A 27,466-nucleotide genomic window follows, 5' to 3' on the forward strand; every position below is an offset into this window, starting at 1 on the left:
AAATAAAGACAGCCAATTCCTGCTGAAAATAATCCACACCCAAAATAAAGTTTAACAAAAAACATAAGCAGAAGATTCAAACTGAAACCGCTGCCTGAAGAACTTTTCTACCAAAAACTGCTTCAGAAGAAGAAAATACATCAAAATGGTAGAATTTAGTAAAAGTATGCAAAGAGGACCAAGTTGCTGCTTTGCAGATCTGGTCAACCGAAGCTTCATTCCTAAACGCCCAGGAAGTAGAAACTGACCTAGTAGAATGAGCTGTAATTCTTTGAGGCGGAATTTTACCCGACTCAACATAGGCAAGATGAATTAAAGATTTCAACCAAGATGCCAAAGAAATGGCAGAAGCTTTCTGGCCTTTCCTAGAACCGGAAAAGATAACAAATAGACTAGAAGTCTTACGGAAAGATTTCGTAGCTTCAACATAATATTTCAAAGCTCTAACAACATCCAAAGAATGCAATGATTTCTCCTTAGAATTCTTAGGATTAGGACATAATGAAGGAACCACAATTTCTCTACTAATGTTGTTGGAATTCACAACTTTAGGTAAAAATTCAAAAGAAGTTCGCAACACCGCCTTATCCTGATGAAAAATCAGAAAAGGAGACTCACACGAAAGAGCAGATAATTCAGAAACTCTTCTAGCAGAAGAGATGGCCAAAAGGAACAAAACTTTCCAAGAAAGTAATTTAATGTCCAATGAATGCATAGGTTCAAACGGAGGAGCTTGAAGAGCTCCCAAAACCAAATTCAAACTCCATGGAGGAGAAATTGACTTAATGACAGGTTTTATACGAACCAAAGCTTGTACAAAACAATGAATATCAGGAAGAATAGCAATCTTTCTGTGAAAAAGAACAGAAAGAGCGGAGATTTGTCCTTTCAAAGAACTCGCGGACAAACCCTTATCTAAACCATCCTGAAGAAACTGTAAAATTCTCGGTATTCTAAAAGAATGCCAAGAAAAATGATGAGAAAGACACCAAGAAATATAAGTCTTCCAGACTCTATAATATATCTCTCGAGATACAGATTTACGAGCCTGTAACATAGTATTAATCACGGAGTCAGAGAAACCTCTATGACCAAGAATCAAGCGTTCAATCTCCATACCTTTAAATTTAAGGATTTCAGATCCGGATGGAAAAAAGGACCTTGAGACAGAAGGTCTGGTCTTAACGGAAGAGTCCATGGTTGGCAAGATGCCATCCGGACAAGATCCGCATACCAAAACCTGTGAGGCCATGCCGGAGCTATTAGCAGAACAAACGAGCATTCCCTCAGAATCTTGGAGATTACTCTTGGAAGAAGAACTAGAGGCGGAAAGATATAGGCAGGATGATACTTCCAAGGAAGTGATAATGCATCCACTGCCTCCGCCTGAGGATCCCGGGATCTGGACAGATACCTGGGAAGTTTCTTGTTTAGATGAGAGGCCATCAGATCTATCTCTGGGAGCCCCCACATTTGAACAATCTGAAGAAATACCTCTGGGTGAAGAGACCATTCGCCCGGATGCAACGTTTGGCGACTGAGATAATCCGCTTCCCAATTGTCTACACCTGGGATATGAACCGCAGAGATTAGACAGGAGCTGGATTCCGCCCAAACCAAAATTCGAGATACTTCTTTCATAGCCAGAGGACTGTGAGTCCCTCCTTGATGATTGATGTATGCCACAGTTGTGACATTGTCTGTCTGAAAACAAATGAACGATTCTCTCTTCAGAAGAGGCCAAAACTGAAGAGCTCTGAAAACTGCACGGAGTTCCAAGATATTGATCGGTAATCTCACCTCCTGAGATTCCCAAACTCCTTGTGCCGTCAGAGATCCCCACACAGCTCCCCAACCTGTGAGACTTGCATCTGTTGAAATTACAGTCCAGGTCGGAAGAACAAAAGAAGCCCCCTGAATTAAACGATGGTGATCTGTCCACCACGTCAGAGAGTGCCGAACAATCGGTTTTAAAGATATTAATTGATATATCTTCGTGTAATCCCTGCACCATTGGTTCAGCATACAGAGCTGAAGAGGTCGCATGTGAAAACGAGCAAAGGGGATCGCGTCCGATGCAGCAGTCATAAGACCTAGAATTTCCATGCATAAGGCTACCGAAGGGAATGATTGAGACTGAAGGTTTTGACAGGCTGTAATCAATTTTAGACGTCTCTTGTCTGTTAAAGACAAAGTCATGGACACTGAATCTATCTGGAAACCCAGAAAGGTTACCCTTGTTTGAGGAATCAAAGAACTTTTTGGTAAATTGATCCTCCAACCATGATCTTGAAGAAACAACACAAGTCGATTCGTATGAGACTCTGCTAAATGTAAAGACGGAGCAAGTACCAAGATATCGTCCAAATAAGGAAATACCACAATACCCTGTTCTCTGATTACAGACAGAAGGGCACCGAGAATCTTTGTGAAAATTCTTGGAGCTGTAGCAAGGCCAAACGGTAGAGCCACAAATTGGTAATGCTTGTCTAGAAAAGAGAATCTCAGGAACTGATAATGATCTGGATGAATCGGAATATGCAGATATGCATCCTGTAAATCTATTGTGGACATATAATTCCCTTGCTGAACAAAAGGCAATATAGTCCTTACAGTTACCATCTTGAACGTTGGTATCCTTACATAACGATTCAATAATTTTAGATCCAGAACTGGTCTGAAGGAATTCTCCTTCTTTGGTACAATGAAGAGATTTGAATAAAACCCCATCCCCTGTTCCGGAACTGGAACTGGCATAATTACTCCAGCCAACTCTAGATCTGAAACACAATTCAGAAATGCTTGAGCTTTCACTGGATTTACTGGGACATGGGAAAGAAAAAATCTCTTTGCAGGAGGTCTCATCTTGAAACCAATTCTGTACCCTTCTGAAACAATGTTCTGAATCCAAAGATTGTGAACAGAACTGATCCAAATTTCTTTGAAAAAACGTAACCTGCCCCCTACCAGCTGAACTGGAATGAGGGCCGTACCTTCATGTGAACTTAGAAGCAGGCTTTGCCTTTCTAGCAGGCTTGGATTTATTCCAGACTGGGGATGGTTTCCAAACTGAAACTGCTCCTGAGGACGAAGGATCAGGCTTTTGTTCTTTGTTGAAACGAAAGGAACGAAAACGATTGTTAGCCCTGTTTTTACCTTTAGACTTTTTATCCTGTGGTAAAAAAGTTCCTTTCCCACCAGTAACAGTTGAAATAATAGAATCCAACTGAGAACCAAATAATTTGTTTCCCTGGAAAGAAATGGAAAGTAGAGTTGATTTAGAAGCCATATCAGCATTCCAAGTCTTAAGCCATAAAGCTCTTCTGGCTAAGATAGCCAGAGACATAAATCTAACATCAACTCTAATAATATCAAAAATGGCATCACAGATGAAATTATTAGCATGCTGGAGAAGAATAATAATATCATGAGAATCACGATTTGTTACTTGTTGCGCTAGAGTTTCCAACCAAAAAGTTGAAGCTGCAGCAACATCAGCCAATGATATAGCAGGTCTAAGAAGATTACCTGAACATAGATAAGCTTTTCTTAGAAAAGATTCAATTTTTCTATCTAAAGGATCCTTAAACGAGGAACCATCTGATGTAGGAATGGTAGTACGTTTAGCAAGGGTAGAAATAGCCCCATCAACTTTAGGGATTTTGTCCCAAAATTCTAATCTGTCAGGCGGAACAGGATATAATTGCTTAAAACGTTTAGAAGGAGTAAATGAATTACCCAATCTATCCCATTCCTTAGCAATTACTGCAGAAATAGCATTAGGAACAGGAAAGACTTCTGGAATAACCGCAGGAGCTTTAAAAACCTTATCCAAACGTATAGAATTAGTATCAAGAGGACTAGAATCCTCTATTTCTAAAGCAATTAGTACTTCTTTAAGTAAAGAGCGAATAAATTCCATCTTAAATAAATATGAAGATTTATCAGCATCAATCTCTGAGACAGAATCCTCTGAACCAGAAGAGTCCAAAGAATCAGAATGATGGTGTTCATTTAAAAATTCATCTGTAGAGAGAGAAGATTTAAAAGACTTTTTACGTTTACTAGAAGGAGAAATAACAGACAAAGCCTTCTTTATGGATTCAGAAACAAAATCTCTTATGTTATCAGGAACATTCTGCACCTTAGATGTTGAGGGAACTGCAACAGGCAATGGTACATCACTAAAGGAAATATTATCTGCATTAACAAGTTTGTCATGACATTTAATACAAACAACAGCTGGAGGAATAGCTACCAAAAGTTTACAGCAGATACACTTAGCTTTGGTAGATCCAGCAGGCAGAGGTTTTCCTGTAGTATCTTCTGGCTCAGATGCAACGTGAGACATCTTGCAATATGTAAGAGAAAAAACAACATATAAAGCAAAATAGATCAAATTCCTTATAAGACAGTTTCAGGAATGGGAAAAAAATGCCAAACATCAAGCTTCTAGCAACCAGAAGCAAATGAAAAAAGAGACTGAAATAATGTGGAGACAAAAGCGACGCCCATATTTTTTGGCGCCAAATAAGACGCCCACATTATTTGGCGCCTAAATGCTTTTGGCGCCAAAAATGACGCCACATCCGGAACGCCGACATTTTTGGCGCAAAATAACGTCAAAAAAATGACGCAACTTCCGGCGACACGTATGACGCCGGAAACGGAAATGAATTTTTGCGCCAAAAAAGTCCGCGCCAAGAATGACGCAATAAAATGAAGCATTTTCAGCCCCCGCGAGCCTAACAGCCCACAGGGAAAAAAGTCAAATTTTTGAGGTAAGAAAAATATGAAAATTAAAGCATAATCCCAAATATGAAACTGACTGTCTGGAAATAAGGAAAGTTGAACATTCTGAGTCAAGGCAAATAAATGTTTGAATACATATATTTAGAACTTTATAAATAAAGTGCCCAACCATAGCTTAGAGTGTCACAGAAAATAAGACTTACTTACCCCAGGACACTCATCTACATGTTTGTAGAAAGCCAAACCAGTACTGAAACGAGAATCAGTAGAGGAAATGGTAAATATAAGAGTATATCGTCGATCTGAAAAGGGAGGTAAGAGATGAATCTCTACGACCGATAACAGAGAACCTTATGAAATAGACCCCGTAGAAGGAGATCACTGCATTCAATAGGCAATACTCTCCTCACATCCCTCTGACATTCACTGCACGCTGAGAGGAAAACCGGGCTCCAACTTGCTGCGGAGCGCATATCAACGTAGAATCTAGCACAAACTTACTTCACCACCTCCCTTGGAGGCAAAGTTTGTAAAACTGATTTGTGGGTGTGGTGAGGGGTGTATTTATAGGCATTTTAAGGTTTGGGAAACTTTGCCCCTCCTGGTAGGAATGTATATCCCATACGTCACTAGCTCATGGACTCTTGTTAATTACATGAAAGAAATTTATCGGAAGGCGAGACTCCTCCCGGGTTCATTTTCCTTGTGCCATCCTGGCACCCCTAACAGCTCCCCATCCTGCGAGACTCGCGTCCATGGTCACAATCTCCCAGGGCGGTCTCAAGAAGGATGTCCCCAGGGACAGATACTCCGGACGGATCCACCAAGAGAGGGAGTCCCTGGTCCAAGAATCCATGGATATCTGCTGAGATAGAGCTGAATGATCGCCGTTCCACTGTCTCAACATGCACAATTGAAGAGCTCTGAGATGGAACCTAGCGAAAGGGATGACGTCTATGCTGGAGACCATGAGCCCGATCATCTCCATACACTGAGCCACCGAAGAGCTTGAGGAGGACTGAAGGGCAAGACAGGTGGACACAATCTTCATGCGTCGTTGATCTGTGAGAATATTTTCATGGACATAGAGTCTATAATCGTGCCCAGGAACTCCACCTTGTTGCTGGGAACCAGGGATCTCTTTCCTGAGTTGATCTTCCAACCGAGAGATTGGAGCAAGAAAAGAAGAGCCCTCAAATGATCCTCTGCAAGGCTGAACAATGGCACCTGGACTAGGATGTCGTCCAAATAGGGCGCCACAGCAATGACCCTGGATCTGGCCACTGCAAGTTGTTCCCCCAGAACCTTTGTGAAGACTCTCGGGGCTGTCGCCAGATCGAAAGGAATGGCCACAAACTGGAAATGTTGGTCCAGAAACGCAAGTCTTAGGAATTCGAAGTGGTCCCTGTGAATTGGAACATGAAGGTAAGCATCCTTCAAGTCTATTGTCGTCATGAACTGCCCCTCTTAAACTAGGGGCAGAATCGATCTGATCGTTTCCATTTTGAACGATGGAAGAGCCAGAAACTTGTTTAAACACTTTAGGTCCAGAATCGGGCGGAACGTGCCCTCCTTTTTTGGAACCACAAAAAGAATTGAATAGTACCCTAGTGTCAGGGTTTTCTCCCTGTTGTGTTTGCCATGTGCTGCTGGCACCCATTTTACTCACCTCTCTTCCTGACTATGGTGCATTGTGGGGGATGCTGCTCATTTCCTGCACTTCCTTTTATGGCCAGACAGGTGTGCATCATCCATGTGAGACAGGATGCAGTCTCAGAATTGTGATGTCATCACTTATTATTTAAAGGGCCTCTCGTTCAGTATGCTTTGCCTTTGCGTTGTCTCAGACCTGTTTGTGAGAGTTCCTGTGTATTACCTGGCTGCCTGACGTCCTTCCTGGTTCCTGATCCCTGGCTTGTTTCTGACTCTGCTGTTTTCCTTGTTCCTGATTCCGGCTCGTCTGACTATTCGCTTTGGCTCCTGACTTGGCTCGTCTGACTACCAGCTCTGGTTTTGACTCCTGGCTTGTTATTTGACTTGTGGACTTTTTATTATTTTTTGCTATTAATAAAGGTGTGATTATTTTTGCACTTCTCATCTCAGTCTGATTCCTGGCACCCTGACACCTAGACCCCTTTCTGCTTGGGGTACTGGTACAATAACACCTAGAGAGGAGAGAGATCTCACACATTCTAGAAAGGCCTCTCTCTTTTCCGGTCTTGAAGATAGGTTTGACAGGAGAAATCTGCCCCTGGGCGGATGGGACCTGAATCCTATCCTGTAACCCTGGGCGACAACCTCCAGAACCAAGGGTCCTAAACATCCTGCAACCAGGCTTCGGAGAAGAGAGACAATCTGTCCCCTACTTGGTCTGGAGACCGGTCGGGGGCCGCCTCTTCATGCAGATTTAGTCTCGGCGGGCTTCTTGTTCTGCTTGGACTTGTTCCAAGACTGAGCAGGCTTCCAGGTTCCCTTGGACTGATCCGCTTTTGCGGCAGGCTGCTGGCGCTGGGCCATGTCCGCACAAAAGGGGCGAAAAGTAGATCCTTTAGGCTTAGCCTTCTTATTCTGTGGTAGGAAAGCTCCCTTGCCTCCCGTAACAGTGCATATGATCGAATCCAATCCTGGACCAAACAGATTCTTTCCTTGAAAAGGCAGAGACAACAGCCTTGACTTAGCAGTCATGTCTGCAGACCAAGACTTTAGCCACAGAGCCCTGCGAGCTAAAAGGGAGAATCCTGAAACCTTTGCGTTCAGGCAAATAATTTGCATATTGGCGACCCTCAGCGCCTTAATCTTATCCTGTATCTCGTCGATGGACGTATTTCTCTCAACCATATCACACAGGGATTCACACCAATATGTCGCAGCTCTGGCAACCACGGCCACAGCCGATGCTGTTTGAAAAACAAACCCTGTGTGCTGAAACATTTCCCTTAACATGTTTTCCAACTTTTTATCCATGGGCTCTTTAAACGACGAACTATCCTCGAGAGGAATAGTTTTCAGCTTTGCGAGCATGGAAATAGCACCATCCACCTTAGGGACAGTCACCCACAGCTCGAGTTGAGAGTCCGGCACAGGGATTAGTTTCTTAAAGGAAGAAGAAGGGGAAAAGAAAGAACCTAATCGCTCCCATTCATTCTTAATAATATTAGCCATCTTAACAGGAACCAGGGAAGGTCTGAGGCACCACCATGTCCTCGTATACCTTATCAAGCTTAGGAGTTGAAGGTTCCTCCGGAAGCTTCGGTTCCGGGACCTCCAGAGTAGCAAGCACTTGCTTCAGCAAAAAGCACAAATTCTCTATCCTAAACCTAAAGTCAGGCTCCTCTGCAGCCGGAGGATGAGATGACAAGGACTCTGACCCAGAAGGAGCCTCCTCCAAAGAATCGGAGTGGGCACTATCATTGTATAATGCCTCTGATATTTCCTTAGGCGTAGACAACCCCTGGGCCGGACTGCCATGATACGCCCTATGCTTGCGCTTAGCAGAATGTTGTAAGGCATGGATCACTTTCAATACCGCCGTTTGCAGTTGATCCGCAAAATCAGACGGCCAACAAATCTCTCCAGTAGGAGTAATGGTTGGACCCTGGGGCGCTGCATGTGCACTCTCAGATGAAAGCAGGGATATGTTAATATGAGTCGGGATGGTTTTGCAGAAAGAATCCCCCTGCATCTCCGGACTCTAACTTTCACCAGGCTCTCACTGAGAGGCTGACAGGACTACTTAAAACTCCAGTCCCATTCCGAAGAGTACTACCCTTCTCTGCCATCCTCCTGTGATGAAAGGCAAAGAATGACTGGGGGATGAGGGGAGTGGGGGAGGTATTTAAACCTTTGACTGGGGTGACTTTGCCTCCTCCTGGTGGCCAGGTTCTTTATTCCCAAAAGTAATGAATGAAACCGTGGACTCTACTCCCTTTTAGATGGAAATGTGTAACCACCAATTAGCAGCCAGCATTCAGTGGTGCATTGCTATTCCTGAGTCTACCAAGGTATGCTTTTCACCAAAGTATACTAAGAGAACAAAGCAAATTAGATAATAAAAGTAAATTGGAAAGCGGTTTAAAATTGCATGCTGTATTTAAATCATGAAATTTTTTATTTGGAATTTACTGACCCTTTAATTAATTAATTTGGAAGGGGAGTACCCATTTCAGAAGATAACCATGTCTTATAACTGAAGGAATATGAAGGGGTAGGTCTCACCTGGTGAATCAAGTATATTCCATAGTCCAACTGCTGTCTTTGCAGGAAAGGATGTAAGTGATCCAAGAGGTAAAGCAGGTGTTTCTCACGATTCCGGTGTGGGATCAAAATGGCCACTCTTTGTTGTGCCCGACAGGTCTCTGGATGAAAGCGACCGTGTACAACTGAGGGGTACTTTCTTTTTATTTCTTCAAATGTTAAGGTGGCCTCAAATGACGGTGGTACAGCACCCTCTGTAATAAAGAAAATGTAAAGACAAAGGATCAGACATTGTACTATAACATTTCCTTTTAATACATTAGATTAGGGCTCAACAAACCCAGGAGCCAGGGAGATTGCGATTGCTCCCATTATACTGTACATACAGGAGTGCAGCCAAGGCTCGTAAATTGTTACTTTACACTTTATTTTTAATATTACCAATAGCCAGTTTTAGGTTCTGTTTACTGCTAAAACTCATTTTCTATCAATACATAATTTTATATAAGACCTGAGCTGATCTGCCAAAGCGCTCTCTGCTCATGCACTACTCAGCCCAAATAAAAGACCTATGCCGAGCTAAATAAGAGATATCTAGCAGAAGGTTAAACTACAGTATAGCAAATGATTTGTATCACAGTGACAGCAGAAGCAATCGGTTCTTTGAGGCAAGCACATTAGCATGTCATTTGAATATGAGTTTGGACTGGCTGTTGGGCAGGTCTGCTCTTCTCGCCTGCTCAGTCTATTTTAAAGGGCATCCCTGCAGCAATAATGAATCATGAAAATCTTGCTTTTATGAGGTGATTATTTTAAATGGTTCTTTTTGCACAAATCGGTCATTATGTCTGAATTAAAATGTTCATTTCATACAGTATTTAATGTTAAACCTAGCTACCTGATTATACTGTCCCTTTAACTTAAAAATTACTCCCCCCCCCAAAAAAAAAAAAGTTTATTAAAGGGACATGCAAACCAAACATTTTCTTTCATGATTCAGATAGAGGATACAATTTCAAACACATTTCTAATTTACTTCTCTTTTCTAATTTGTTTCAGTCTCTTGGTATCATTTATTGAAGGAGCAGCAATGCACTAATGCACTAATGGTTTCTAACTGAACACATGGGTGAGCCAATCACAATCAATATATATATGTAGGCACCAATCAACAGCTAGAACCTAGGTTCTCTGCTGCTCCAGAGCTTGCCTAGATAAACCTTTCAGCAAAGGATAACAAGAGAAGGAAGCAAATGAAATAATAAGCAATTTGGAAAAGTTGTTTAAAATTGTATTCTCTATATGAATCATGGAAGAAAAATTTTGTGTTTTCCCTTTAACCATAGTTAACACACACAGTATAACTGAGTATTACTATCACCTGTTTTTGTTATTATGTACATGACACCCCATCACGGAGGCTAAAGAGTATCCTGCACAATAAAGGGACATTATATTAAATAGTGTGAGGTCTGTTTAATCACACTTAAAGGGACATACACTCATCCTCAGCCCTGGCATACTCCTCTGACACGGTACCTACACAGATGATCCCGTACTGCTGAGCGACACTAGAGGAAATCTCGGAGTTCTGCTGACTTTCTTCACTATAAGTTCATCCTCAACTCTTACTATTCTGCCCTTAATCTATATAAGAAACATTACTTCTCTACTCTTATCTCTACTCTTTCTTCAAAACCAAAACGTCTGTTTTCCACATTCAATACTCTTCTCCACCCACCCCACCTCAACTTTTCTCTCAGCCCAAGATTTTGCCAGCTACTTCAACAACAAAATCGACTCCATCAGAAATGAAATCAGCTCAACATACTACCAATCTCCCACCCCCTCAAATGCTCACAACCATCCTGTTACAGAGGATGAAGTTTTTGCCCTTATACTATCCGCTGACCTCACTACCTGTCCCCTCGACCCCATCCCCTCACAACTACTCCCCTCCCTCTCTTCCACCCTTACCCCTATACTCACACACATCTTTAACCTCTCCCTCAGCACTGGTATAGTTCCCACATCTCTTAAATATGCATTAGTCACACCTATCCTAAAAAAACCTTCTCTCGATCCAACCTCCCCAGCCAACTACCGCCCTATTTCCCTACTACCTCTTGCCTCAACGCTTCTTGAAAAGCTAGTATATGCACGTCTATCCCATTTCCTTACATTAAACTCCCTCCTTGACCCACTGCAATCTGGATTTTGCCCCCTTCACTCAACAGAGACAGCAATTGTTACCAACAACCTACTTACAGCAAAATCAAAAGGCCACTTCTCTCTACTTATCCTCCTTGATCTGTCTGCAGCCTTTGATACTGTCGACCACCCACTTTTGCTCCATACCCTCCAAATCCTTCGGCATCTGTGACAAAGCTCCCTCTTGGTTCTCTTCCCATCTGTCTAACCGTACCTTTAGTGTAGCCTTCTCTGGGGTATCCTCTGCCCCGTTACCTCTTTCTGTTGGGGCACCGCAAGGCTCTGTCCTCGGTCCACTTCTCTTCTCAATTTACACGTCCTCACTAGGTTCCTTAATAAAGTCCCATGGGTTTCATTATCATTTGTATGCCGAAGATACCCAAATCTACCTCTCTGCACCAGAGATATCTCCTTCCTTGCTAACCCATGTCACTAACAGTCTCTCCCATATCTCATCTTGGATGTCCTCTCACTACCTCAAGCTAAATCTCTCCAAAACTGAGCTCCTTATTTTCCCCCTTTCTTCCAAAATCTCTACACCCCATGTCTCTATAACTGTTAAAAACTCCATCATTACCCCATCCTCACATGCCCAATGTCTTGGGGTCACACTTGACTCAGATCTTTCTTTCACTCCTAACATTCAGTCCTTGGCTAAAGCCTGTCACTTCCACCTTAAAAACATTGCTAAAATTAGACATTTCCTTACACAAGACACAACAAAGATTTTAATTCACTCTCTCATCCTTTTCCCGCCTCGACTACTGCAACTCTATCCTCTCTGGTCTCCCTAGCTGCCACCTAGCTCCTTTACAATCCATAATGATTGCCTCTGCCAGGCTCATCTTCCTTGGACGTCACTCTTCATCTGCCGCTCCTCTCTGCCAATCCCTTCACTGGCTTCCTCTTGCCTCCAGGATTAAACACAAAATTCTCCCTCTGACACACAAAGCCCTTGATTGCACTGCTCCCCCCTACATCTCAGACCTTGTCTCCAGAAACTCTCCCTTCCGTCCCCTTCGCTCCGCTCATGATCTCCTACTCTCCTCCTCTCTTGTTACCTCCTCACACTCCCGTCTACAAGATTTCTCAAGACTGGCTCCCATCTTATGGAACTCTCTGCCTCGCTCTATAAGAATCTCCCCTAGTTTTAAAATCTTCAAGTGCTCCCTGAAGACTCTACTATTCAGGGACGCTTACAACCTACACTAACCTTTCTATCTCCTCTGCTATCCCCTAATACCCCATAGCATGTAAGCCTATGAGCCCAGCTGTTTGCAGTTCACCTTCATAAGAGCCGACTACAACAGTGCAACTCTCGACAGGACCCTCACTCCCCATTTGATCCCTGTAATAGTTTTTTTTTATATACCACCCATGTTCATAGCGCTGCGAAACCTGTTGGCGCTCTACAAATACCTGATAATAATAATAATAATAACAGTACACTTGTCTCCCCTCTTATGTGTACCCAGTGATCTATAACCTACCAGGGTGTAGTATTTTTTTTATACAGCTCCTTTACATTTATTTTGACATTCAAAAAGCTGATTTTGCATGCTGTATCACCACCTTTACTGAAAAATTCAGTAACTTAAGTAAAGGTTATAGAAAAACTAGAAAGTTTAGTAGAAATCATGCTCCCAGCATGGTGTGTGATAGAGATATTAAAAATATAAATTATGTTTACCAGATAATTTCCTTTCCTTCTGTACGGGGGAGTGTCCACAGCTGCATTCATTACTTTTAGGAATACAGAACCTGGCCACCAGGAGGAGGCAAAGACACCCCAGCTAGAGGCTTAAATACTCCTCCCACTTCCCTCATCCCCCAGTCGGAGAAACAGTAGGAGAAATATCAGCGTGAAAAAGGTGTCAGAAGAACAACAACAAAAAAAAAAAATGTAGGGCCGCCCAATGGAAAAACAAGCGTGGGAGCTGTGGACTCTCCCCGTACAGAAGAAAAGGAAATTATCTGGTAAGCATAATTTATGTTTTCCTTCTTAATACGGGGAGAGTCCACAGCTGCATTCATTACTTTTGGGAAAACAATACCCAAGCTATAGAGGACACTGAATGCTAGCGGGGGGGGGGGGGGGTAACAAGAGAGGCGGCCCAAATCTGCACACAGCTTGTAACAAACCCAATCACCCGAAAAAAGCAAACGAACCAAAAAAAAAAATTAGGAGGACCAAGTAACTGCCCAACAATTAGGACCATAAGAGCCCAAGCCAGAGACCACACAAAATCACTGATCCCAGATTGAGCACAAACACCTCTGAGGAGACAAGAGTCCCGCTGGCTATGAGGTCAAGCAAAGAACACTCCTCCACGTACACGACAAGGAGGACAACCAAGACTCCCAACACCTTACACTTCTGAATAGGAAGATACACAGAAACAAACTGACTATGATAAAGAAAGTCTGAAAAGACTTCGAGGCACGATCCCAGAAAAAAAGGGAACAAACAGAGGGAGAAGCACCCTGCAGAACCAAAGAAAATGTCTCCTCAGAACGAATACCCCATAAGGAGAGCGAATTACCAGCCTGCAAGAGAGACTAGGACATGTAGAGAATACTTCACAAATGGAACAGATCAATGAATGAAACATTCACGGACTATCTTCTGCATCGATACAAAGGCAAAAAAATATATATAACGCAACTGCCTGACCACAGTCCGCGTCCTAGCAAAAGTTCATGAACCTAGGGAACAGAACAGGAACAGATATTTAGAATCATCTTAGGAGCCCACATACCAGGGCAGAAGGTCGACGGATGATAAAACCCGTAACCGCACGTCTGTTAGGCAGCCAGGCTAACCCTCATGCTATAAGAACTAGCCGTCCTAACCAAGAACCGGCTAAGAAACCCTTTTAAAGAAAGCTGCCACAGCAGGATTTAAACTCCAAGCCTTCAAGCTTGCTAGGCAGGGTAGTTATCCCTTACGCCACTTAGTCCTGCCTTCAGGACACCCTGTAAAGGGACAAGAGAGAGCCTCAAGAAGAGATAAAATCAGAGAGAACCAACACCACCACACCAAAACAGAGGGGGGAAGGCTGCCATCCGAAAATTATAACGAGGGACCAGCTACAAGCGGAGGAAAGGACTGACACCTTTCAGAAAATATAATTTATGCTTAATTGATAAATTCATTTCTCCTGTAGTGTAGTCAGTCCACGGGTCATCCATTACTTATGGGATTATAACTCCTCCCTAACAGGAAGTGCAAGAGGATCACCCAAGCAGAGCTGCTATATAGCTCCTCCCCTCTACGTCATATCCAGTCATTCGACCGAAACCATACGAGAAAGGAGAAACTATAGGGTGCAGTGGTGACTGGAGTTTAATTAAAATTTAGACCTGCCGTAAAAACAGGGCGGGCCGTGGACTGACTACACTACAGGAGAAATGAATTTATCAGGTAAGCATAAATTATATTTTCTCCTGTTAAGTGTAGTCAGTCCACGGGTCATCCATTACTTATGGGATACCAATACCAAAGCTAAAAGTACACGGATGACGGGAGGGACAGGCAGGATCTTTACACGGAAGGAACCACCGCCTGTAGAACCTTTCTCCGAAAAACAGCCTCCAAAGAAGCAAAAGTGTCAAATTTGTAAAATTTTGAAAAAGTGTGAAGTGAAGACCAAGTTGCAGCCTTGCAAATCTGTTCAACAGAGGCCTCATTCTTAAAGGCCCAAGTGGAAGCCACAGCTCTAGTAGAATAAGCTGTAATTCTTTCAGGAGGCTGCTGTCCAGCAGTCTCATAGGCTAAACGTATTATGCTACGAAGCCAAAAAGAGAGAGAGGTAGCCGAAGCTTTTTGACCTCTCCTCTGTCCAGAATAAACAACAAACAGGGAAGAAGTTTGACGAAACTCTTTAGTTGCCTGCAAATAAAATTTCAGGGCACGGACGACGTCCAGATTGTGCAAAAGTCGTTCCTTCTTTGAAGAAGGGTTAGGGCACAATGATGGAACAACAATCTCTTGATTGATATTCTTGTTAGTGACTACCTTAGGTAAGAACCCAGGTTTAGTACGCAGAACTACCTTGTCTGAATGAAAAATCAGATAAGGAGAATCACAATGTAAGGCCGATAACTCAGAGACTCTTCGAGCCGAGGAAATAGCCATTAAAAACAGAACTTTCCAAGATAACAGTTTGATATCGATGGAATGAAGGGGTTCAAACGGAACACCTTGCAGAACGTTAAGAACTAAGTTTAAGCTCCACGGCGGAGCAACAGTTTTAAACACAGGCTTAATCCTAGCCAAAGCCTGACAAAAAGCCTGAACGTCTGGAACTTCTGCCAGACGTTTGTGTAAAAGGATAGACAGAGCTGAAATCTGTCCCTTTAACGAACTAGCAGATAAACCCTTTTCTAAACCCTCTTGAAGAAAAGACAATATCCTAGGAATCCTAACCTTACTCCATGAGTAACTCTTGGATTCGCACCAATTTAAGTATTTACGCCATATTTTATGGTAAATTTTCCTGGTAACAGGTTTCCTAGCCTGTATTAAGGTATCAATCACTGACTCCGAGAATCCACGCTTTGATAGAATCAAGCGTTCAATCTCCATGCAGTCAGCCTCAGAGAAATTAGATTTGGATGTTTGAAAGGACCCTGAATCAGAAGGTCCTGTCTCAGAGGCAGAGACCATGGTGGACAGGACGACATGTCCACTAGATCTGCATACCAGGTCCTGCGTGGCCACGCAGGCGCTATTAGAATCACCGATGCTCTCTCCTGTTTGATCCTGGCAATCAATCGAGGAAGCATCGGGAAAGGTGGAAACACATAAGCCATGTTGAAGACCCAAGGTGCTGTCAGAGCATCTATCAGCACCGCTCCCGGGTCCCTGGACCTGGATCCGTAACAAGGAAGCTTGGCGTTCTGGCGAGACGCCATGAGATCCAGATCTGGTTTGCCCCAATGATGAATCAGTTGGGCAAACACCTCCGGATTAAGTTCCCACTCCCCCGGATGAAAGGTCTGGCGACTTAGAAAATCCGCCTCCCAGTTCTCCACGCCTGGGATGTGGATCGCTGACAGGTGGCAAGAGTGAGACTCTGCCCAGCGAATTATCTTTGAGACTTCCATCATCGCTAGGGAACTCCTTGTTCCTCCTTGATGGTTGATGTAAGCCACAGTCGTGATGTTGTCCGACTGAAACCTGATGAACCTCAGAGTTGCTAACTGAGGCCAAACCAGAAGAGCATTGAAAATTGCTCTTAATTCCAGAATGTTTATTGGAAGGAGTCTCTCCTCCTGAGTCCATGATCCCTGAGCCTTCAGGGAATTCCAGACTGCGCCCCAACCTAGAAGGCTGGCGTCTGTTGTTACAATCGTCCAATCTGGCCTGCGGAAGGGCATCCCCTTGGACAGATGTGGCCGAGAAAGCCACCATAGAAGAGAATCTCTGGTCTCTTGATCCAGATTTAGCAGAGGGGACAAATCTGAGTAATCCCCATTCCACTGACTTAGCATGCACAATTGCAGCGGTCTTAGATGCAGGTGCGCAAATGGTACTATGTCCATTGCCGCTACCATTAAGCCTCCATGCACTGAGCCACTGACGGGTGTTGAATGGAATAAAGGACACGGCAAGCATTTAGAAGTTTTGATAACCTGTCCTCCGTCAGGTAAATTTTCATTTCTACAGAATCTATAAGAGTCCCTAGAAAGGGAACTCTTGTGAGTGGCAATAGAGAACTCTTTTCTACATTCACCTTCCACCCATGCGACCTTAGAAATGCCAGAACTAACTCTGTATGAGACTTGGCAGTTTGGAAACTTGACGCTTGTATCAGAATGTTGTCTAGGTACGGAGCTACCGCTATGCCTCGCGGTCTTAGTACCGCCAGAAGAGAGCCCAGAACCTTTGTAAAGATTCTTGGAGCCGTAGCTAACCCGAAGGGAAGAGCTACAAACTGGTAATGCCTGTTTATGAAGGCAAATCTTAGATACCGGTAATGATCCTTGTGAATCGGTATGTGAAGGTAGGCATCCTTTAAATCCACTGTGGTCATGTACTGACCCTCTTGGATCATGGGTAAGATGGTTCGAATAGTTTCCATTTTGAACGATGGAACTCTTAGGAATTTGTTTAGGATCTTTAAGTCCAAGATTGGTCTGAAGGTTCCCTCTTTTTTGGGAACCACAAACAGATTTGAATAGAATCCTTGCCCGTGTTCCGACCGCGGAACTGGGTGGATCACTCCCATTAGTAAGAGGTCTTGTACACAGCGTAGAAACGCCTCTTTCTTTATCTGGTTTGCTGATAACCTTGAAAGATGAAATCTCCCTTGTGGAGGAGAAGCTTTGAAGTCCAGAAGATATCCCTGAGATATGATTTCCAACGCCCAGGGATCCTGGACATCTCTTGCCCAAGCCTGGGCAAAGAGAGAAAGTCTGCCCCCCACTATATCCGTTTCCGGATCGGGGGCCCTCACTTCATGCTGTCTTAGGGGCAGCAGCAGGTTTTCTGGCCTGCTTGCCCTTGTTCCAGGACTGGTTAGGTTTCCAGCCCTGTCTGTAGCGAGCAACAGTTCCTTCCTGTCTTGGAGCGGAGGAAGTTGATGCTGCTCCTGCCTTGAAATTATGAAAGGCACGAAAATTAGACTGTTTAGCCTTTGGTTTGGCCCTGTCTTGAGGCAGGGCATGGCCCTTACCTCCAGTAATGTCAGCGATAATTTCTTTCAAGCCGGGCCCGAATAATGTCTGCCCTTTGAAAGGAATATTAAGCAATTTAGATTTAGAAGTCACATCAGCTGACAAGGATTTAAGCCACAGCGCTCTGCGCGCTTGAATGGCGAATCCGGAGTTCTTAGCCGTAAGTTTGGTTAAGTGTACTACGGCATCAGAAATAAATGAATTAGCTAGCTTAAGGGCTTTAAGCTTGTTCATAATCTCATCCAATGGAGCTGTGCTAAGGGTCTCTTCCAGAGACTCAAACCAGAATGCCGCCGCAGCAGTGACAGGCGCGATGCATGCAAGGGGTTGTAATATAAAACCTTGCTGAACAAACATTTTCTTAAGGTAACCCTCTAACTTTTTTATCCATTGGATCTGAAAAAGCACAGCTATCCTCCACCGGGATAGTGGTGCGCTTAGCCAGAGTAGAAACTGCTCCCTCCACCTTAGGGACCGTCTGCCATAGGTCCCGTATGGTGGCGTCTATTGGAAACATTTTTCTAAATATAGGAGGGGGTGAAAAGGGCACACCGGGTCTATCCCACTCCTTGTTAACAATTTCTGTAAGCCTTTTAGGTATAGGAAAAACGTCAGTACACGCCGGTACCGCAAAATATTTATCCAGCCTACATACTTTCTCTGGAATTGCAACCGTGTTACAATCATTCAGAGCCGCTAATAACGGAGGTTCTCAAGCTTAAATTTAAAATTTGAAATCTCTGAATCCAGTTTACTTGGATCAGATCCGTCACCCACAGAATGAAGCTCTCCGTCCTCATGTTCTGCAAATTGTGACGCAGTATCAGACATGGCTCTACTATTATCAGCGCACTCTGTTCTTACCCCAGAGTGATCGCGTTTACCTCTTAATTCTGGCAATTTAGATAGTACTTCAGTCATAACATTAGCCATGTCTTGCAAAGTGATTTGTATGGGCCGCCCTGATGTACTTGGCGCCACAATATCACGCACCTCCTGAGCGGGAGGAGAGTTAGTCGGCATAACTTCCCCCTCGTTGTCTGGTGATATTTTTTTAACATATAAAGTTTGACTTTTATTCAAAGTAACATCTATACATTGAGTGCACAAATTTCTATTGGGCTCCACATTGGCCTTTAAACATAGTGAACAAACAGATTCATCTGTGTCAGACATGTTTAAACAGACTAGCAATAACACTAGCAAGCTTGGAAAAAACTTTTAAATAAATTTGCAAGCTATATAAAAAAACGCTACTGCGCCTTTAAGAAACATAAAAATGTGACACAGTTGAATTAACAATGAACCAAATATGTTAAAACAACCAAATTTTAACAGAAAATGTATAAAGTTAGCAGAGGATTGCACCCACCAGCAAAAGGATGATTAACCCCTTAATACCCAAAACGGATAACAGTTGAAATAATAATCGTTTTTATCACAGTCAAACACACTGTCACAGGTCTGCTGTGACTGATTACCTCCCTCAAAACTAGTTTTGGAGACCCCTGGGCTCTGTAGAGACGTCCTGGATCATGGAGGAAGAAATAGGAAGACTGTGACTAAATTTTTACTGCGCAATAAAGCGCTAAAATAGGCCCCTCCAACTCATATTACAACAGTGGGGAAGCTCAGTAAACTGTTTTTATGCAGAAAAAAACGACAGCCATGTGGTAAAAATCATGCCCATAAAGTTTTATCACCAAGTACCTCAGAAAAAACGATTAACATGCCAGTAAACGTTTTAAAATTGAAAATTATGAAGTGTTATTAATAAGCCTGCTGCTAGTCGCTTTCACTGCAGTGCAGGCTCAAATATTACTTTAATATTGACAGTATTTTCTTAGTGAAATTCCATGCCCCAGAAATACCTCAGAGTATACATACATACATATCAGCCTGATACCAGTCGCTACTACTGCATTTAAGGCTGCACTTACATTACATCGGTATTAGCAGTATTTTCTCAGTCAATTCCATTCCTTAGAAAATTATTTACTGCACATACCTCCTTGCAGGTGGGCCCTGCATGCTATCCCCTGTTCTGAAGTTACCTCACTCCTCAGAATGGCAGAGAACAGCAAGTGGATCTTAGTTACGACCGCTAAGATCATAGAAAACTCAGGCAGATTCTTCTTCTAATGCTGCCTGAGAACAAACAACACACTCCGGTGCCGTTTAAAATAACAAACTTTTGATTGAAGAAATAAAAACTAAGTTTAACACACCACAGTCCTCTCACACGTCCTATCTTTAGTTAGGTGCAAGAGAATGACTGGATATGACGTAGAGGCGAGGAGCTATATAGCAGCTCTGCTTGGGTGATCCTCTTGCACTTCCTGTTAGGGAGGAGTTATAATCCCATAAGTAATGGATGACCCGTGGACTGACTACACTTAACAGGAGAAAACCCCCTCTCAGGGATACACCAAAACACCAAGGACGAAGACCCTGCCAAATGCCATAATAAGGAGCACTCATAATGGAGAAGACCAAGCCATGAAACAAAGTTGCTGCACTAAAGGAGCAATCAGATACCCCGACCCCTGCTCCTGTAAGACCGAGTCAACCCAGAAGGAGTGACATAGTCAAAGAGAACAAGGAAGAATAAACTTCCCAAGCACCGAAAAGATCCAGAGATCTACTTAAGAATCCCTGACCATGATCCCCTAAGGGAAAACACTGGGATAGGCACGGACGTCCAGAGAGCCTAGATCGGATTCCCCAAAGGTACAGATCCGAAAAAACCTTTTCGGGAAACCGGATCAAAAGGTACACACAGAAGGAGAATCCCTCAATGACCTGCTGAACTCTACTTCAGAAAAACCCCAACTGGTATAACGCAGAAAACCAGGTCCTCAGAGTTGAAAGTGTGACTGAAGATTCCCTAGAAGAAAACAGGAGGAATCCCAGAATACACTCTCCCACTTCCATGGAAGTGATAAGTCAAAACCGCCCCAGCAGGTAATTTTCCCAGAACAGGGAAAGATATATCGCATACTGGACACCGGTGCGGACTATCCAGAAATATTTGAAAATCTGGAAGAAAGATAAGCAACAATGCCAAGCCGAAGAATCTGACTGGGCTAAACATCACCCTCCCCCAGTACCAACGAAGGTCTGAAGGAAAACTGCAGGGCAAGCCTATAGAGTTCTTTAACTCAAAAAAAGGCCTAAAAAGACTTCCTGTCTGAAAGGTCAAAAGGCACCCAAAGAACCACCCTGGAGCCTACCCCAGGAACTCCAATCCAAATCTAAAACAAAAGGATGGAAAGGACAAGAGAAATTCCTTAAAACTCTTAGCAGGCGATGGACACAAACCAGAACCGCCGAAAAACAGGAGCCCAGGAAAACAGGATACTGTATAAGAAAAACCCTAGATCCCAAACAAAATCTAGGATCAAAACGAGGTTACTGAAAATGATACGGTCCCCAAAAAACGTATTTCCTCAACATGATGACAGGAAAGTATCCATCTCCCTAATAAGGGATCCAATATCAGATGCCTAACCAAGAGGATTTAAACTAGGATCAGCCTGACATCTAAGATAGAAGAGCTTCCTCTGGACCGAAGGAACAAGAAAACATCCTCTTTAGAAGAAGAAGAAAGAAAAGTAATTAGTACCCAAACAGGTCCAGCCTGTTATTTAGGATACAACATATCTGTGATAAACCACAAAAGAACAGAAAAACATATATGCTCCGAAGCTTAAACATAGTCTCTGACATATCGAGGGAACATCCCCCGACCAGACACATCCTTCTTTGTTTTTGTTCTATTTAGTGGGGGTTTTTTTGTTCTGTTTATTGAACTTCCACCGGAAGAATCCATCAATTGCGACCATGAAAATCGCTAGTACCAGAATCCCAGAGGCGAAAAGTCTTCCTAAGAAGAAATTCTACAATAATCTCGAGCTCTGAAAATAAAAGGAAAATAAACCCTATCCAAACCGAATTAGAAAAGAAATTAGGTAAGCGCACACAAATGATAGCCAAAGGGAAAGTGAAACCGACAGGTCCAGCCCGTCATGCGACAATTCCTCAAGAGCTCAGAACTGGTAATCTGAAACAAAAACAAAAAATAACAAATATAGAGACGATAAGGAATAGGATCACCATCCCTCCAGTCACCTAAACAAGCTCGCTATCCGATTCAGAAGACTGAGATTCAGCTGACGGATCAGAACTGGGAACCTCCAACATCGCCAAAACCTCTCTCAGAAGTACACGCAGGCGAACCATTCTAAATCTAAAAGCAAAATTCCCCTCCGTTGGAGTATCTGGGGGCTCCGACCCTGGAGATAGCACCTCTGAAGTCTTAGAGAACACCGCTTCCCCAGAAGACTGATCGGATACCATCATCCTCTTACATGCCAGATCTTGGGTAGGAATACATGGATTAAGCCTTCGCTTGAACGTGGCAGGAAGAAGCAAATGTGCTAAAGCCGTAGATATGGCCATGCGAAACTGCGCAGTAACCACTGATGGAAAAAAACCTCCATCAGGAGAAGGGGTAACAGTATTCGGGACAACTGCCTGTGTAGGAACAGAAGTTTCTAGGGAAGAGACCTCACGGGATGCAGAATTCTCAGAGGCGGATGGCTCAGTGGTCTCTAACATCGCAACATTGGAAGATGAGAACAACTTATTGCGGCATACGAAACATATTTGAGAGGGCTGGGTTACCCGGACCTCCCCACAATATACGCAGGTATCAAAATCTGAATCGGAGGAAACCCCCCTAAAAATATCAGAATCCTCCATAATTTGACTAAGTATATTATGGACAAAAAACAACTAGCACCATATACACCCCCAATGGCTGCGGCACTCACCACCTCCTATGACCCAGACAGGTAGAGAAACAGATCTTCTCCACAGACGCTCGGTCAGGAATATGGAAATGGAAAACAAAAAACGTGACTGCACCCGGTCACGTGGTGCAACATGCAGGATCACTCCCACTAAGGGAAAGTGTGCCAGTCTAATAAAATGGCGCAGCTCAATAATTAACCTGAACGTTCCATAATAGCCTATGAGCCCCAAACGTCTCTACACATAAGCAGACAAAATCACATAACAAACATGATTAAAGCCCCCACTGTTCAAGAATCCCCCTCAGGAGATATTAACCCTTGATTCCATAAAAATAAAGGAGTCCCACCGAGACCCTGTCTTCTAACGTTAACATGCTGTCAGGGTTTTTTCCCTGCTTTGTTTGCTATGTGCTGCTGGCAGCCATTTTACTCGCCACTCTTGCTGACTCTGGTGCATACTGTGTGATGCTGCTCATTTCCTGCACTTCCTTTTATGGCCAGACTGGTGTGCATCATCTGTGTGAGACAGGATGCAGTCTCAGAATTGTGATGTCATCACTTATTATTTAAAGGGCCTCTGTTCAGTATGCTTTGCCCTTGCGTTGTCTCAGACCCGTTTGTGAGAGCTCCTGTGTATTACCTGGCTGTCTGATGTCCCTCCTGGTTCCTGATCCCTGACTTGTTCCTGATTCCGGCTCGTCTGACTACTCAACAACTAGATAAACTAGTTGTAACTGAGACTACTCGCTTTGGCTCCTGACTCGGCTCGTCTGGCTATTCGCTTTGGCTCCTGACTCGGCTTGTCTGACTACCAGCTCTGGTTTTGATTCCTGGCTTGTTATTTGAGTTGTGGACTTTTTATTATTTTTTGCTAGTAATAAAAGTGTGATTATTTTTGCACTTCTCGTCTCAGTCTGATTCCTGGCACCCTGACACATGCATGTAAAAATTTTAACTATCTTACCGGAATCTATGCCGTGGAACAGCAACACGGTCCTTCAAGTTTGACAAATTGTAGCAGCTCTCCTGACATGGACTTGAGTGCAGAAAAGCAGGAAGCTAAATTCGTCAACGCTGATTGCTTATGGAGCTGTTAATATGAGTCGGGATGGTTTCGCAGAAAGACTCTCCCTGCATCTCTGGGCTCTAACTTTCATCAATGCTCTCACTAAGAGGCTGACAAGACTACTAAAAACTCCTGTCCCATCTCGAAGAGTACTACCCTCCATAAGAGACTACACTGAATCTTCTGACACTTCTCTGCTAACCTCCTGTGACGAAAGGCAAAGAATGACTGGGGGATGAGGGGAGGTATTTAAGCCTTTGGCTGGGGTGTCTTTGCCTCCTCCTGGTGGCCAGGTTCTGTATTCCTAAAAGTAATAAATGCAGCTGGGGACTCTCCCCGTATTAAGAAGGAAATGATCATTTCCATTCTTCTATGCATTTACAAAGTTAACCTGTCATATAAATGTCTGATTTTACATTTCAAACTGGGTTTTTTTTTTGTTTGTTTTTTAATCCTTAACTTTTGCTCTTTTTGATTTAGTAAAAAATGGAATGTACCTTGCTTTAACTAAACAAACTTAAATGTCTTCCCTTTGTTACAAGCTTCTGCATTTTATGTGCTATTTTCGTTCCTTGTGATTATTCATATGCGGTTTTCACTGGTTTATTTATATATATATATATATATATATATATATACATACACACACACACACACAGACACACAGACAGGCTTTAGCCTAGTGCTTACTTTAGAGCTTAGGTTTCACTGATGCTGTCATGCATAATGATAATATCTTGTTTGTTTTATACTTAAGCTCTTATTCTTGTCATTACTTTTCATCAATACAAAGAATACAAAAAAATTGTATTCTTATTTCTAAAGTATCATAATATTCAAGCAGCTCTTACCTTATACGGATATATATATATATGCGCATCACAGGCACACACTCTCTGGTCCTTTTGTTTGAAAAATGCTTTAATGTCTATATTAAAGCAATTTTCAAACAAAAGGACCAGAGAGTGTTGGTTCTCTGTTTGCAGCTATATTTCCTGCAGCAGAGAAGAGGTACTCAGATGGTGTTGAGGTGCTTGAGATGCATAAGTAGGGTTTTCCCAATTTCGCCAAAGTGGAATATTTATCTGTGTTAGTTCTTCACCAATGCAAAGTGTTTTCCACCTTGTCAAGGGGCCTCTCAATAAAGTAAGACTGGACTTCATTCTAACAAAAAAAATATCTTGAATATCTATATGCAATGGTAAATAATCAGCTATAAAGGTTAGGGGAAAATATCTAGACCGCTCTAAAAATAACAGATATATTCTTATAAAGATTGAATCTGGTACATATCACAATTTAGAAAAAAAATAAAATAAAAACAGAATTTATGCTTACCTGATAAATTACTTTCTCCAACGGTGTGTCCGGTCCACGGCGTCATCCTTACTTGTGGGAATATCTCTTCCCCAACAGGAAATGGCAAAGAGTCCCAGCAAAGCTGGCCATATAGTCCCTCCTAGGCTCCGCCCACCCCAGTCATTCGACCGACCAAGTCGCTGCCTTACATATCTGGTCAACAGAAGCCTCGTTCTTGAAGGCCCATGTGGAAGCCACAGCCCTAGTGGAGTGAGCTGTGATTCTTTCAGGAGGCTGCCGTCCGGCAGTCTCGTAGGCCAATCGGATAATGCTTTTAAGCCAAAAGGAAAGAGAGGTAGAAGTCGCTTTTTGACCTCTCCTTTTACCAGAATAGACAACAAACAAGGAAGATGTTTGTCTGAAATCTTTTGTAGCCTCTAAATAGAATTTTAGAGCATGGACTACGTCCAAATTGTGTAACAAACGTTCCTTCTTTGAAACTGGATTCGGACATAAAGAAGGTACAACTATCTCCTGGTTAATATTCTTGTTAGAAACAACCTTTGGAAGAAAACCAGGCTTAGTACGCAAAACCACCTTATCTGCATGGAATACCAGATAAGGCGGAGAACACTGCAAAGCAGATAACTCTGAAACTCTTCTAGCAGAAGAAATAGCAACCAAAAACAAAACTTTCCAAGATAGTAACTTAATATCTACGGAATGTAAAGGTTCAAACGGAACCCCTTGAAGAACTGAAAGAACTAGATTTAGACTCCAGGGAGGAGTCAAAGGTCTGTAAACAGGCTTGATCCTAACCAGAGCCTGAACAAATGCTTGAACATCTGGCACAGCTGCCAGTCTTTTGTGTAGTAAGACAGATAAAGCAGAGATCTGTCCCTTTAGAGAACTTGCAGATAATCCTTTCTCCAAACCTTCTTGTAGAAAGGAGAGAATCTTAGGAATTTTTATCTTATTCCATGGGAACCCTTTGGATTCACACCAACAGATATATATTTTCCATATTTTATGGTAAATCTTTCTAGTTACCGGTTTTCTGGCCTGAACCAGAGTATCACAGAATCTGAAAACCCACGCTTTGATAGGATCAAACGTTCAATCTCCAAGCCGTCAGCTGGAGGGAGACCAGATTTGGATGTTCGAATGGACCCTGAACAAGAAGGTCCTGTCTCAAAGGTAGCTTCCATGGTGGAACCGATGACATATTCACCAGGTCTGCATACCAAGTCCTGCGTGGCCACGCAGGAGCTATCAAGATCACCGAGGCCCTCTCCTGTTTGATCCTGGCTACCAGCATGGGAATGAGAGGAAACGGTGGAAATACATAAGCTAGGTTGAAGGTCCAAGGTGCTACTAGTGCATCTACTAGAGTCGCCTTGGGATCCTTGGATCTGGACCCGTAGCAAGGAACCTTGAAGTTCTGACGAGACGCCATCAGATCCATGTCTGGAATGCCCCATAATTGAGTCAACTGGGCAAATATCTCCGGGTGGAGTTCCCACTCCCCCGGATGGAATGTCTGACGACTCAGATAATCCGCTTCCCAGTTTTCCACTCCTGGGATGTGGATCGCAGACAGGTGGCAGGAGTGATCCTCCGCCCATTTTATAATTTTGGTCACTTCTCTCATCGCCAGGAAACTCCTTGTTCCCCCCTGATGGTTGATGTAAGCAACAGTCGTCATGTTGTCTGATTGGATTCTTATGAATCTGGCCTTTGCTAGTTGAGGCCAAGCCCTGAGAGTATTGAATATCGCTCTCAGTTCCAGAATGTTTATCGGGAGAAGAGACTCTTCCCGAGACCATAGACCCTGAGCTTTCAGGGAGTCCCAGACCGCGCCCCAGCCCACTAGACTGGCGTCGGTCGTGACGATGACCCACTCTGGTCTGCGGAAGCTCATTCCCTGGGACAGGTGATCCTGGGTTAGCCACCAACTGAGTGAGTCTCTGGACTTCTGATCTACTTGAATCACTGGAGACAAGTCTGTATAGTCCCCATTCCACTGTTTGAGCATGCACGGTTGTAATGGTCTTAGATGAATTCGTGCAAAAGGAACTATGTCCATTGCTGCAACCATCAACCCTACTACTTCCATGCACTGCGCTATGGAAGGACGTGGAACAGAATGAAGAACTTGACAAGTGCTTAGAAGTTTTGATTTTCTGACCTCTGTCAGAAAAATCCTAATTTCTAAGGAATCTATTATTGTTCCCAAGAAGGGAACTCTTGTTGCCGGAGACAGAGAACTTTTTTCTATGTTCACCTTCCATCCGTGTGATCTGAGAAAGGCTAGAACGATGTCTGTATGAGCCTTTGCTTTTGACAGGGACGACGCTTGTATTAGAATGTTGTCCAAGTATGGTACTACTGCAATGCCCCTCGGTCTTAGAACCGCTAGAAGGGACCCGAGTACCTTTGTGAAAAT

At 43.3% G+C, this 27,466-nt stretch overlaps 1 protein-coding gene across 2 annotated transcripts in view; it reads right to left on the bottom strand.

Annotated features, from left to right (window-relative positions):
* B4GALT4 (beta-1,4-galactosyltransferase 4) overlaps nucleotides 1-27,466 on the bottom strand; it is a 397,258-nt gene that overhangs the window by 197,478 nt on the left and 172,314 nt on the right. For both annotated transcript variants that reach the window (XM_053705849.1, XM_053705850.1), the window contains one exon: nucleotides 8,968-9,200. In XM_053705849.1, coding sequence (XP_053561824.1) covers nucleotides 8,968-9,200 — 233 coding nt within the window. The remainder of the gene's footprint in view (nucleotides 1-8,967; nucleotides 9,201-27,466) is intronic.

This window comes from Bombina bombina, chromosome 3 (assembly GCF_027579735.1).
Source record: "Bombina bombina isolate aBomBom1 chromosome 3, aBomBom1.pri, whole genome shotgun sequence".
NCBI lineage: Eukaryota > Metazoa > Chordata > Amphibia > Anura > Bombinatoridae > Bombina > Bombina bombina.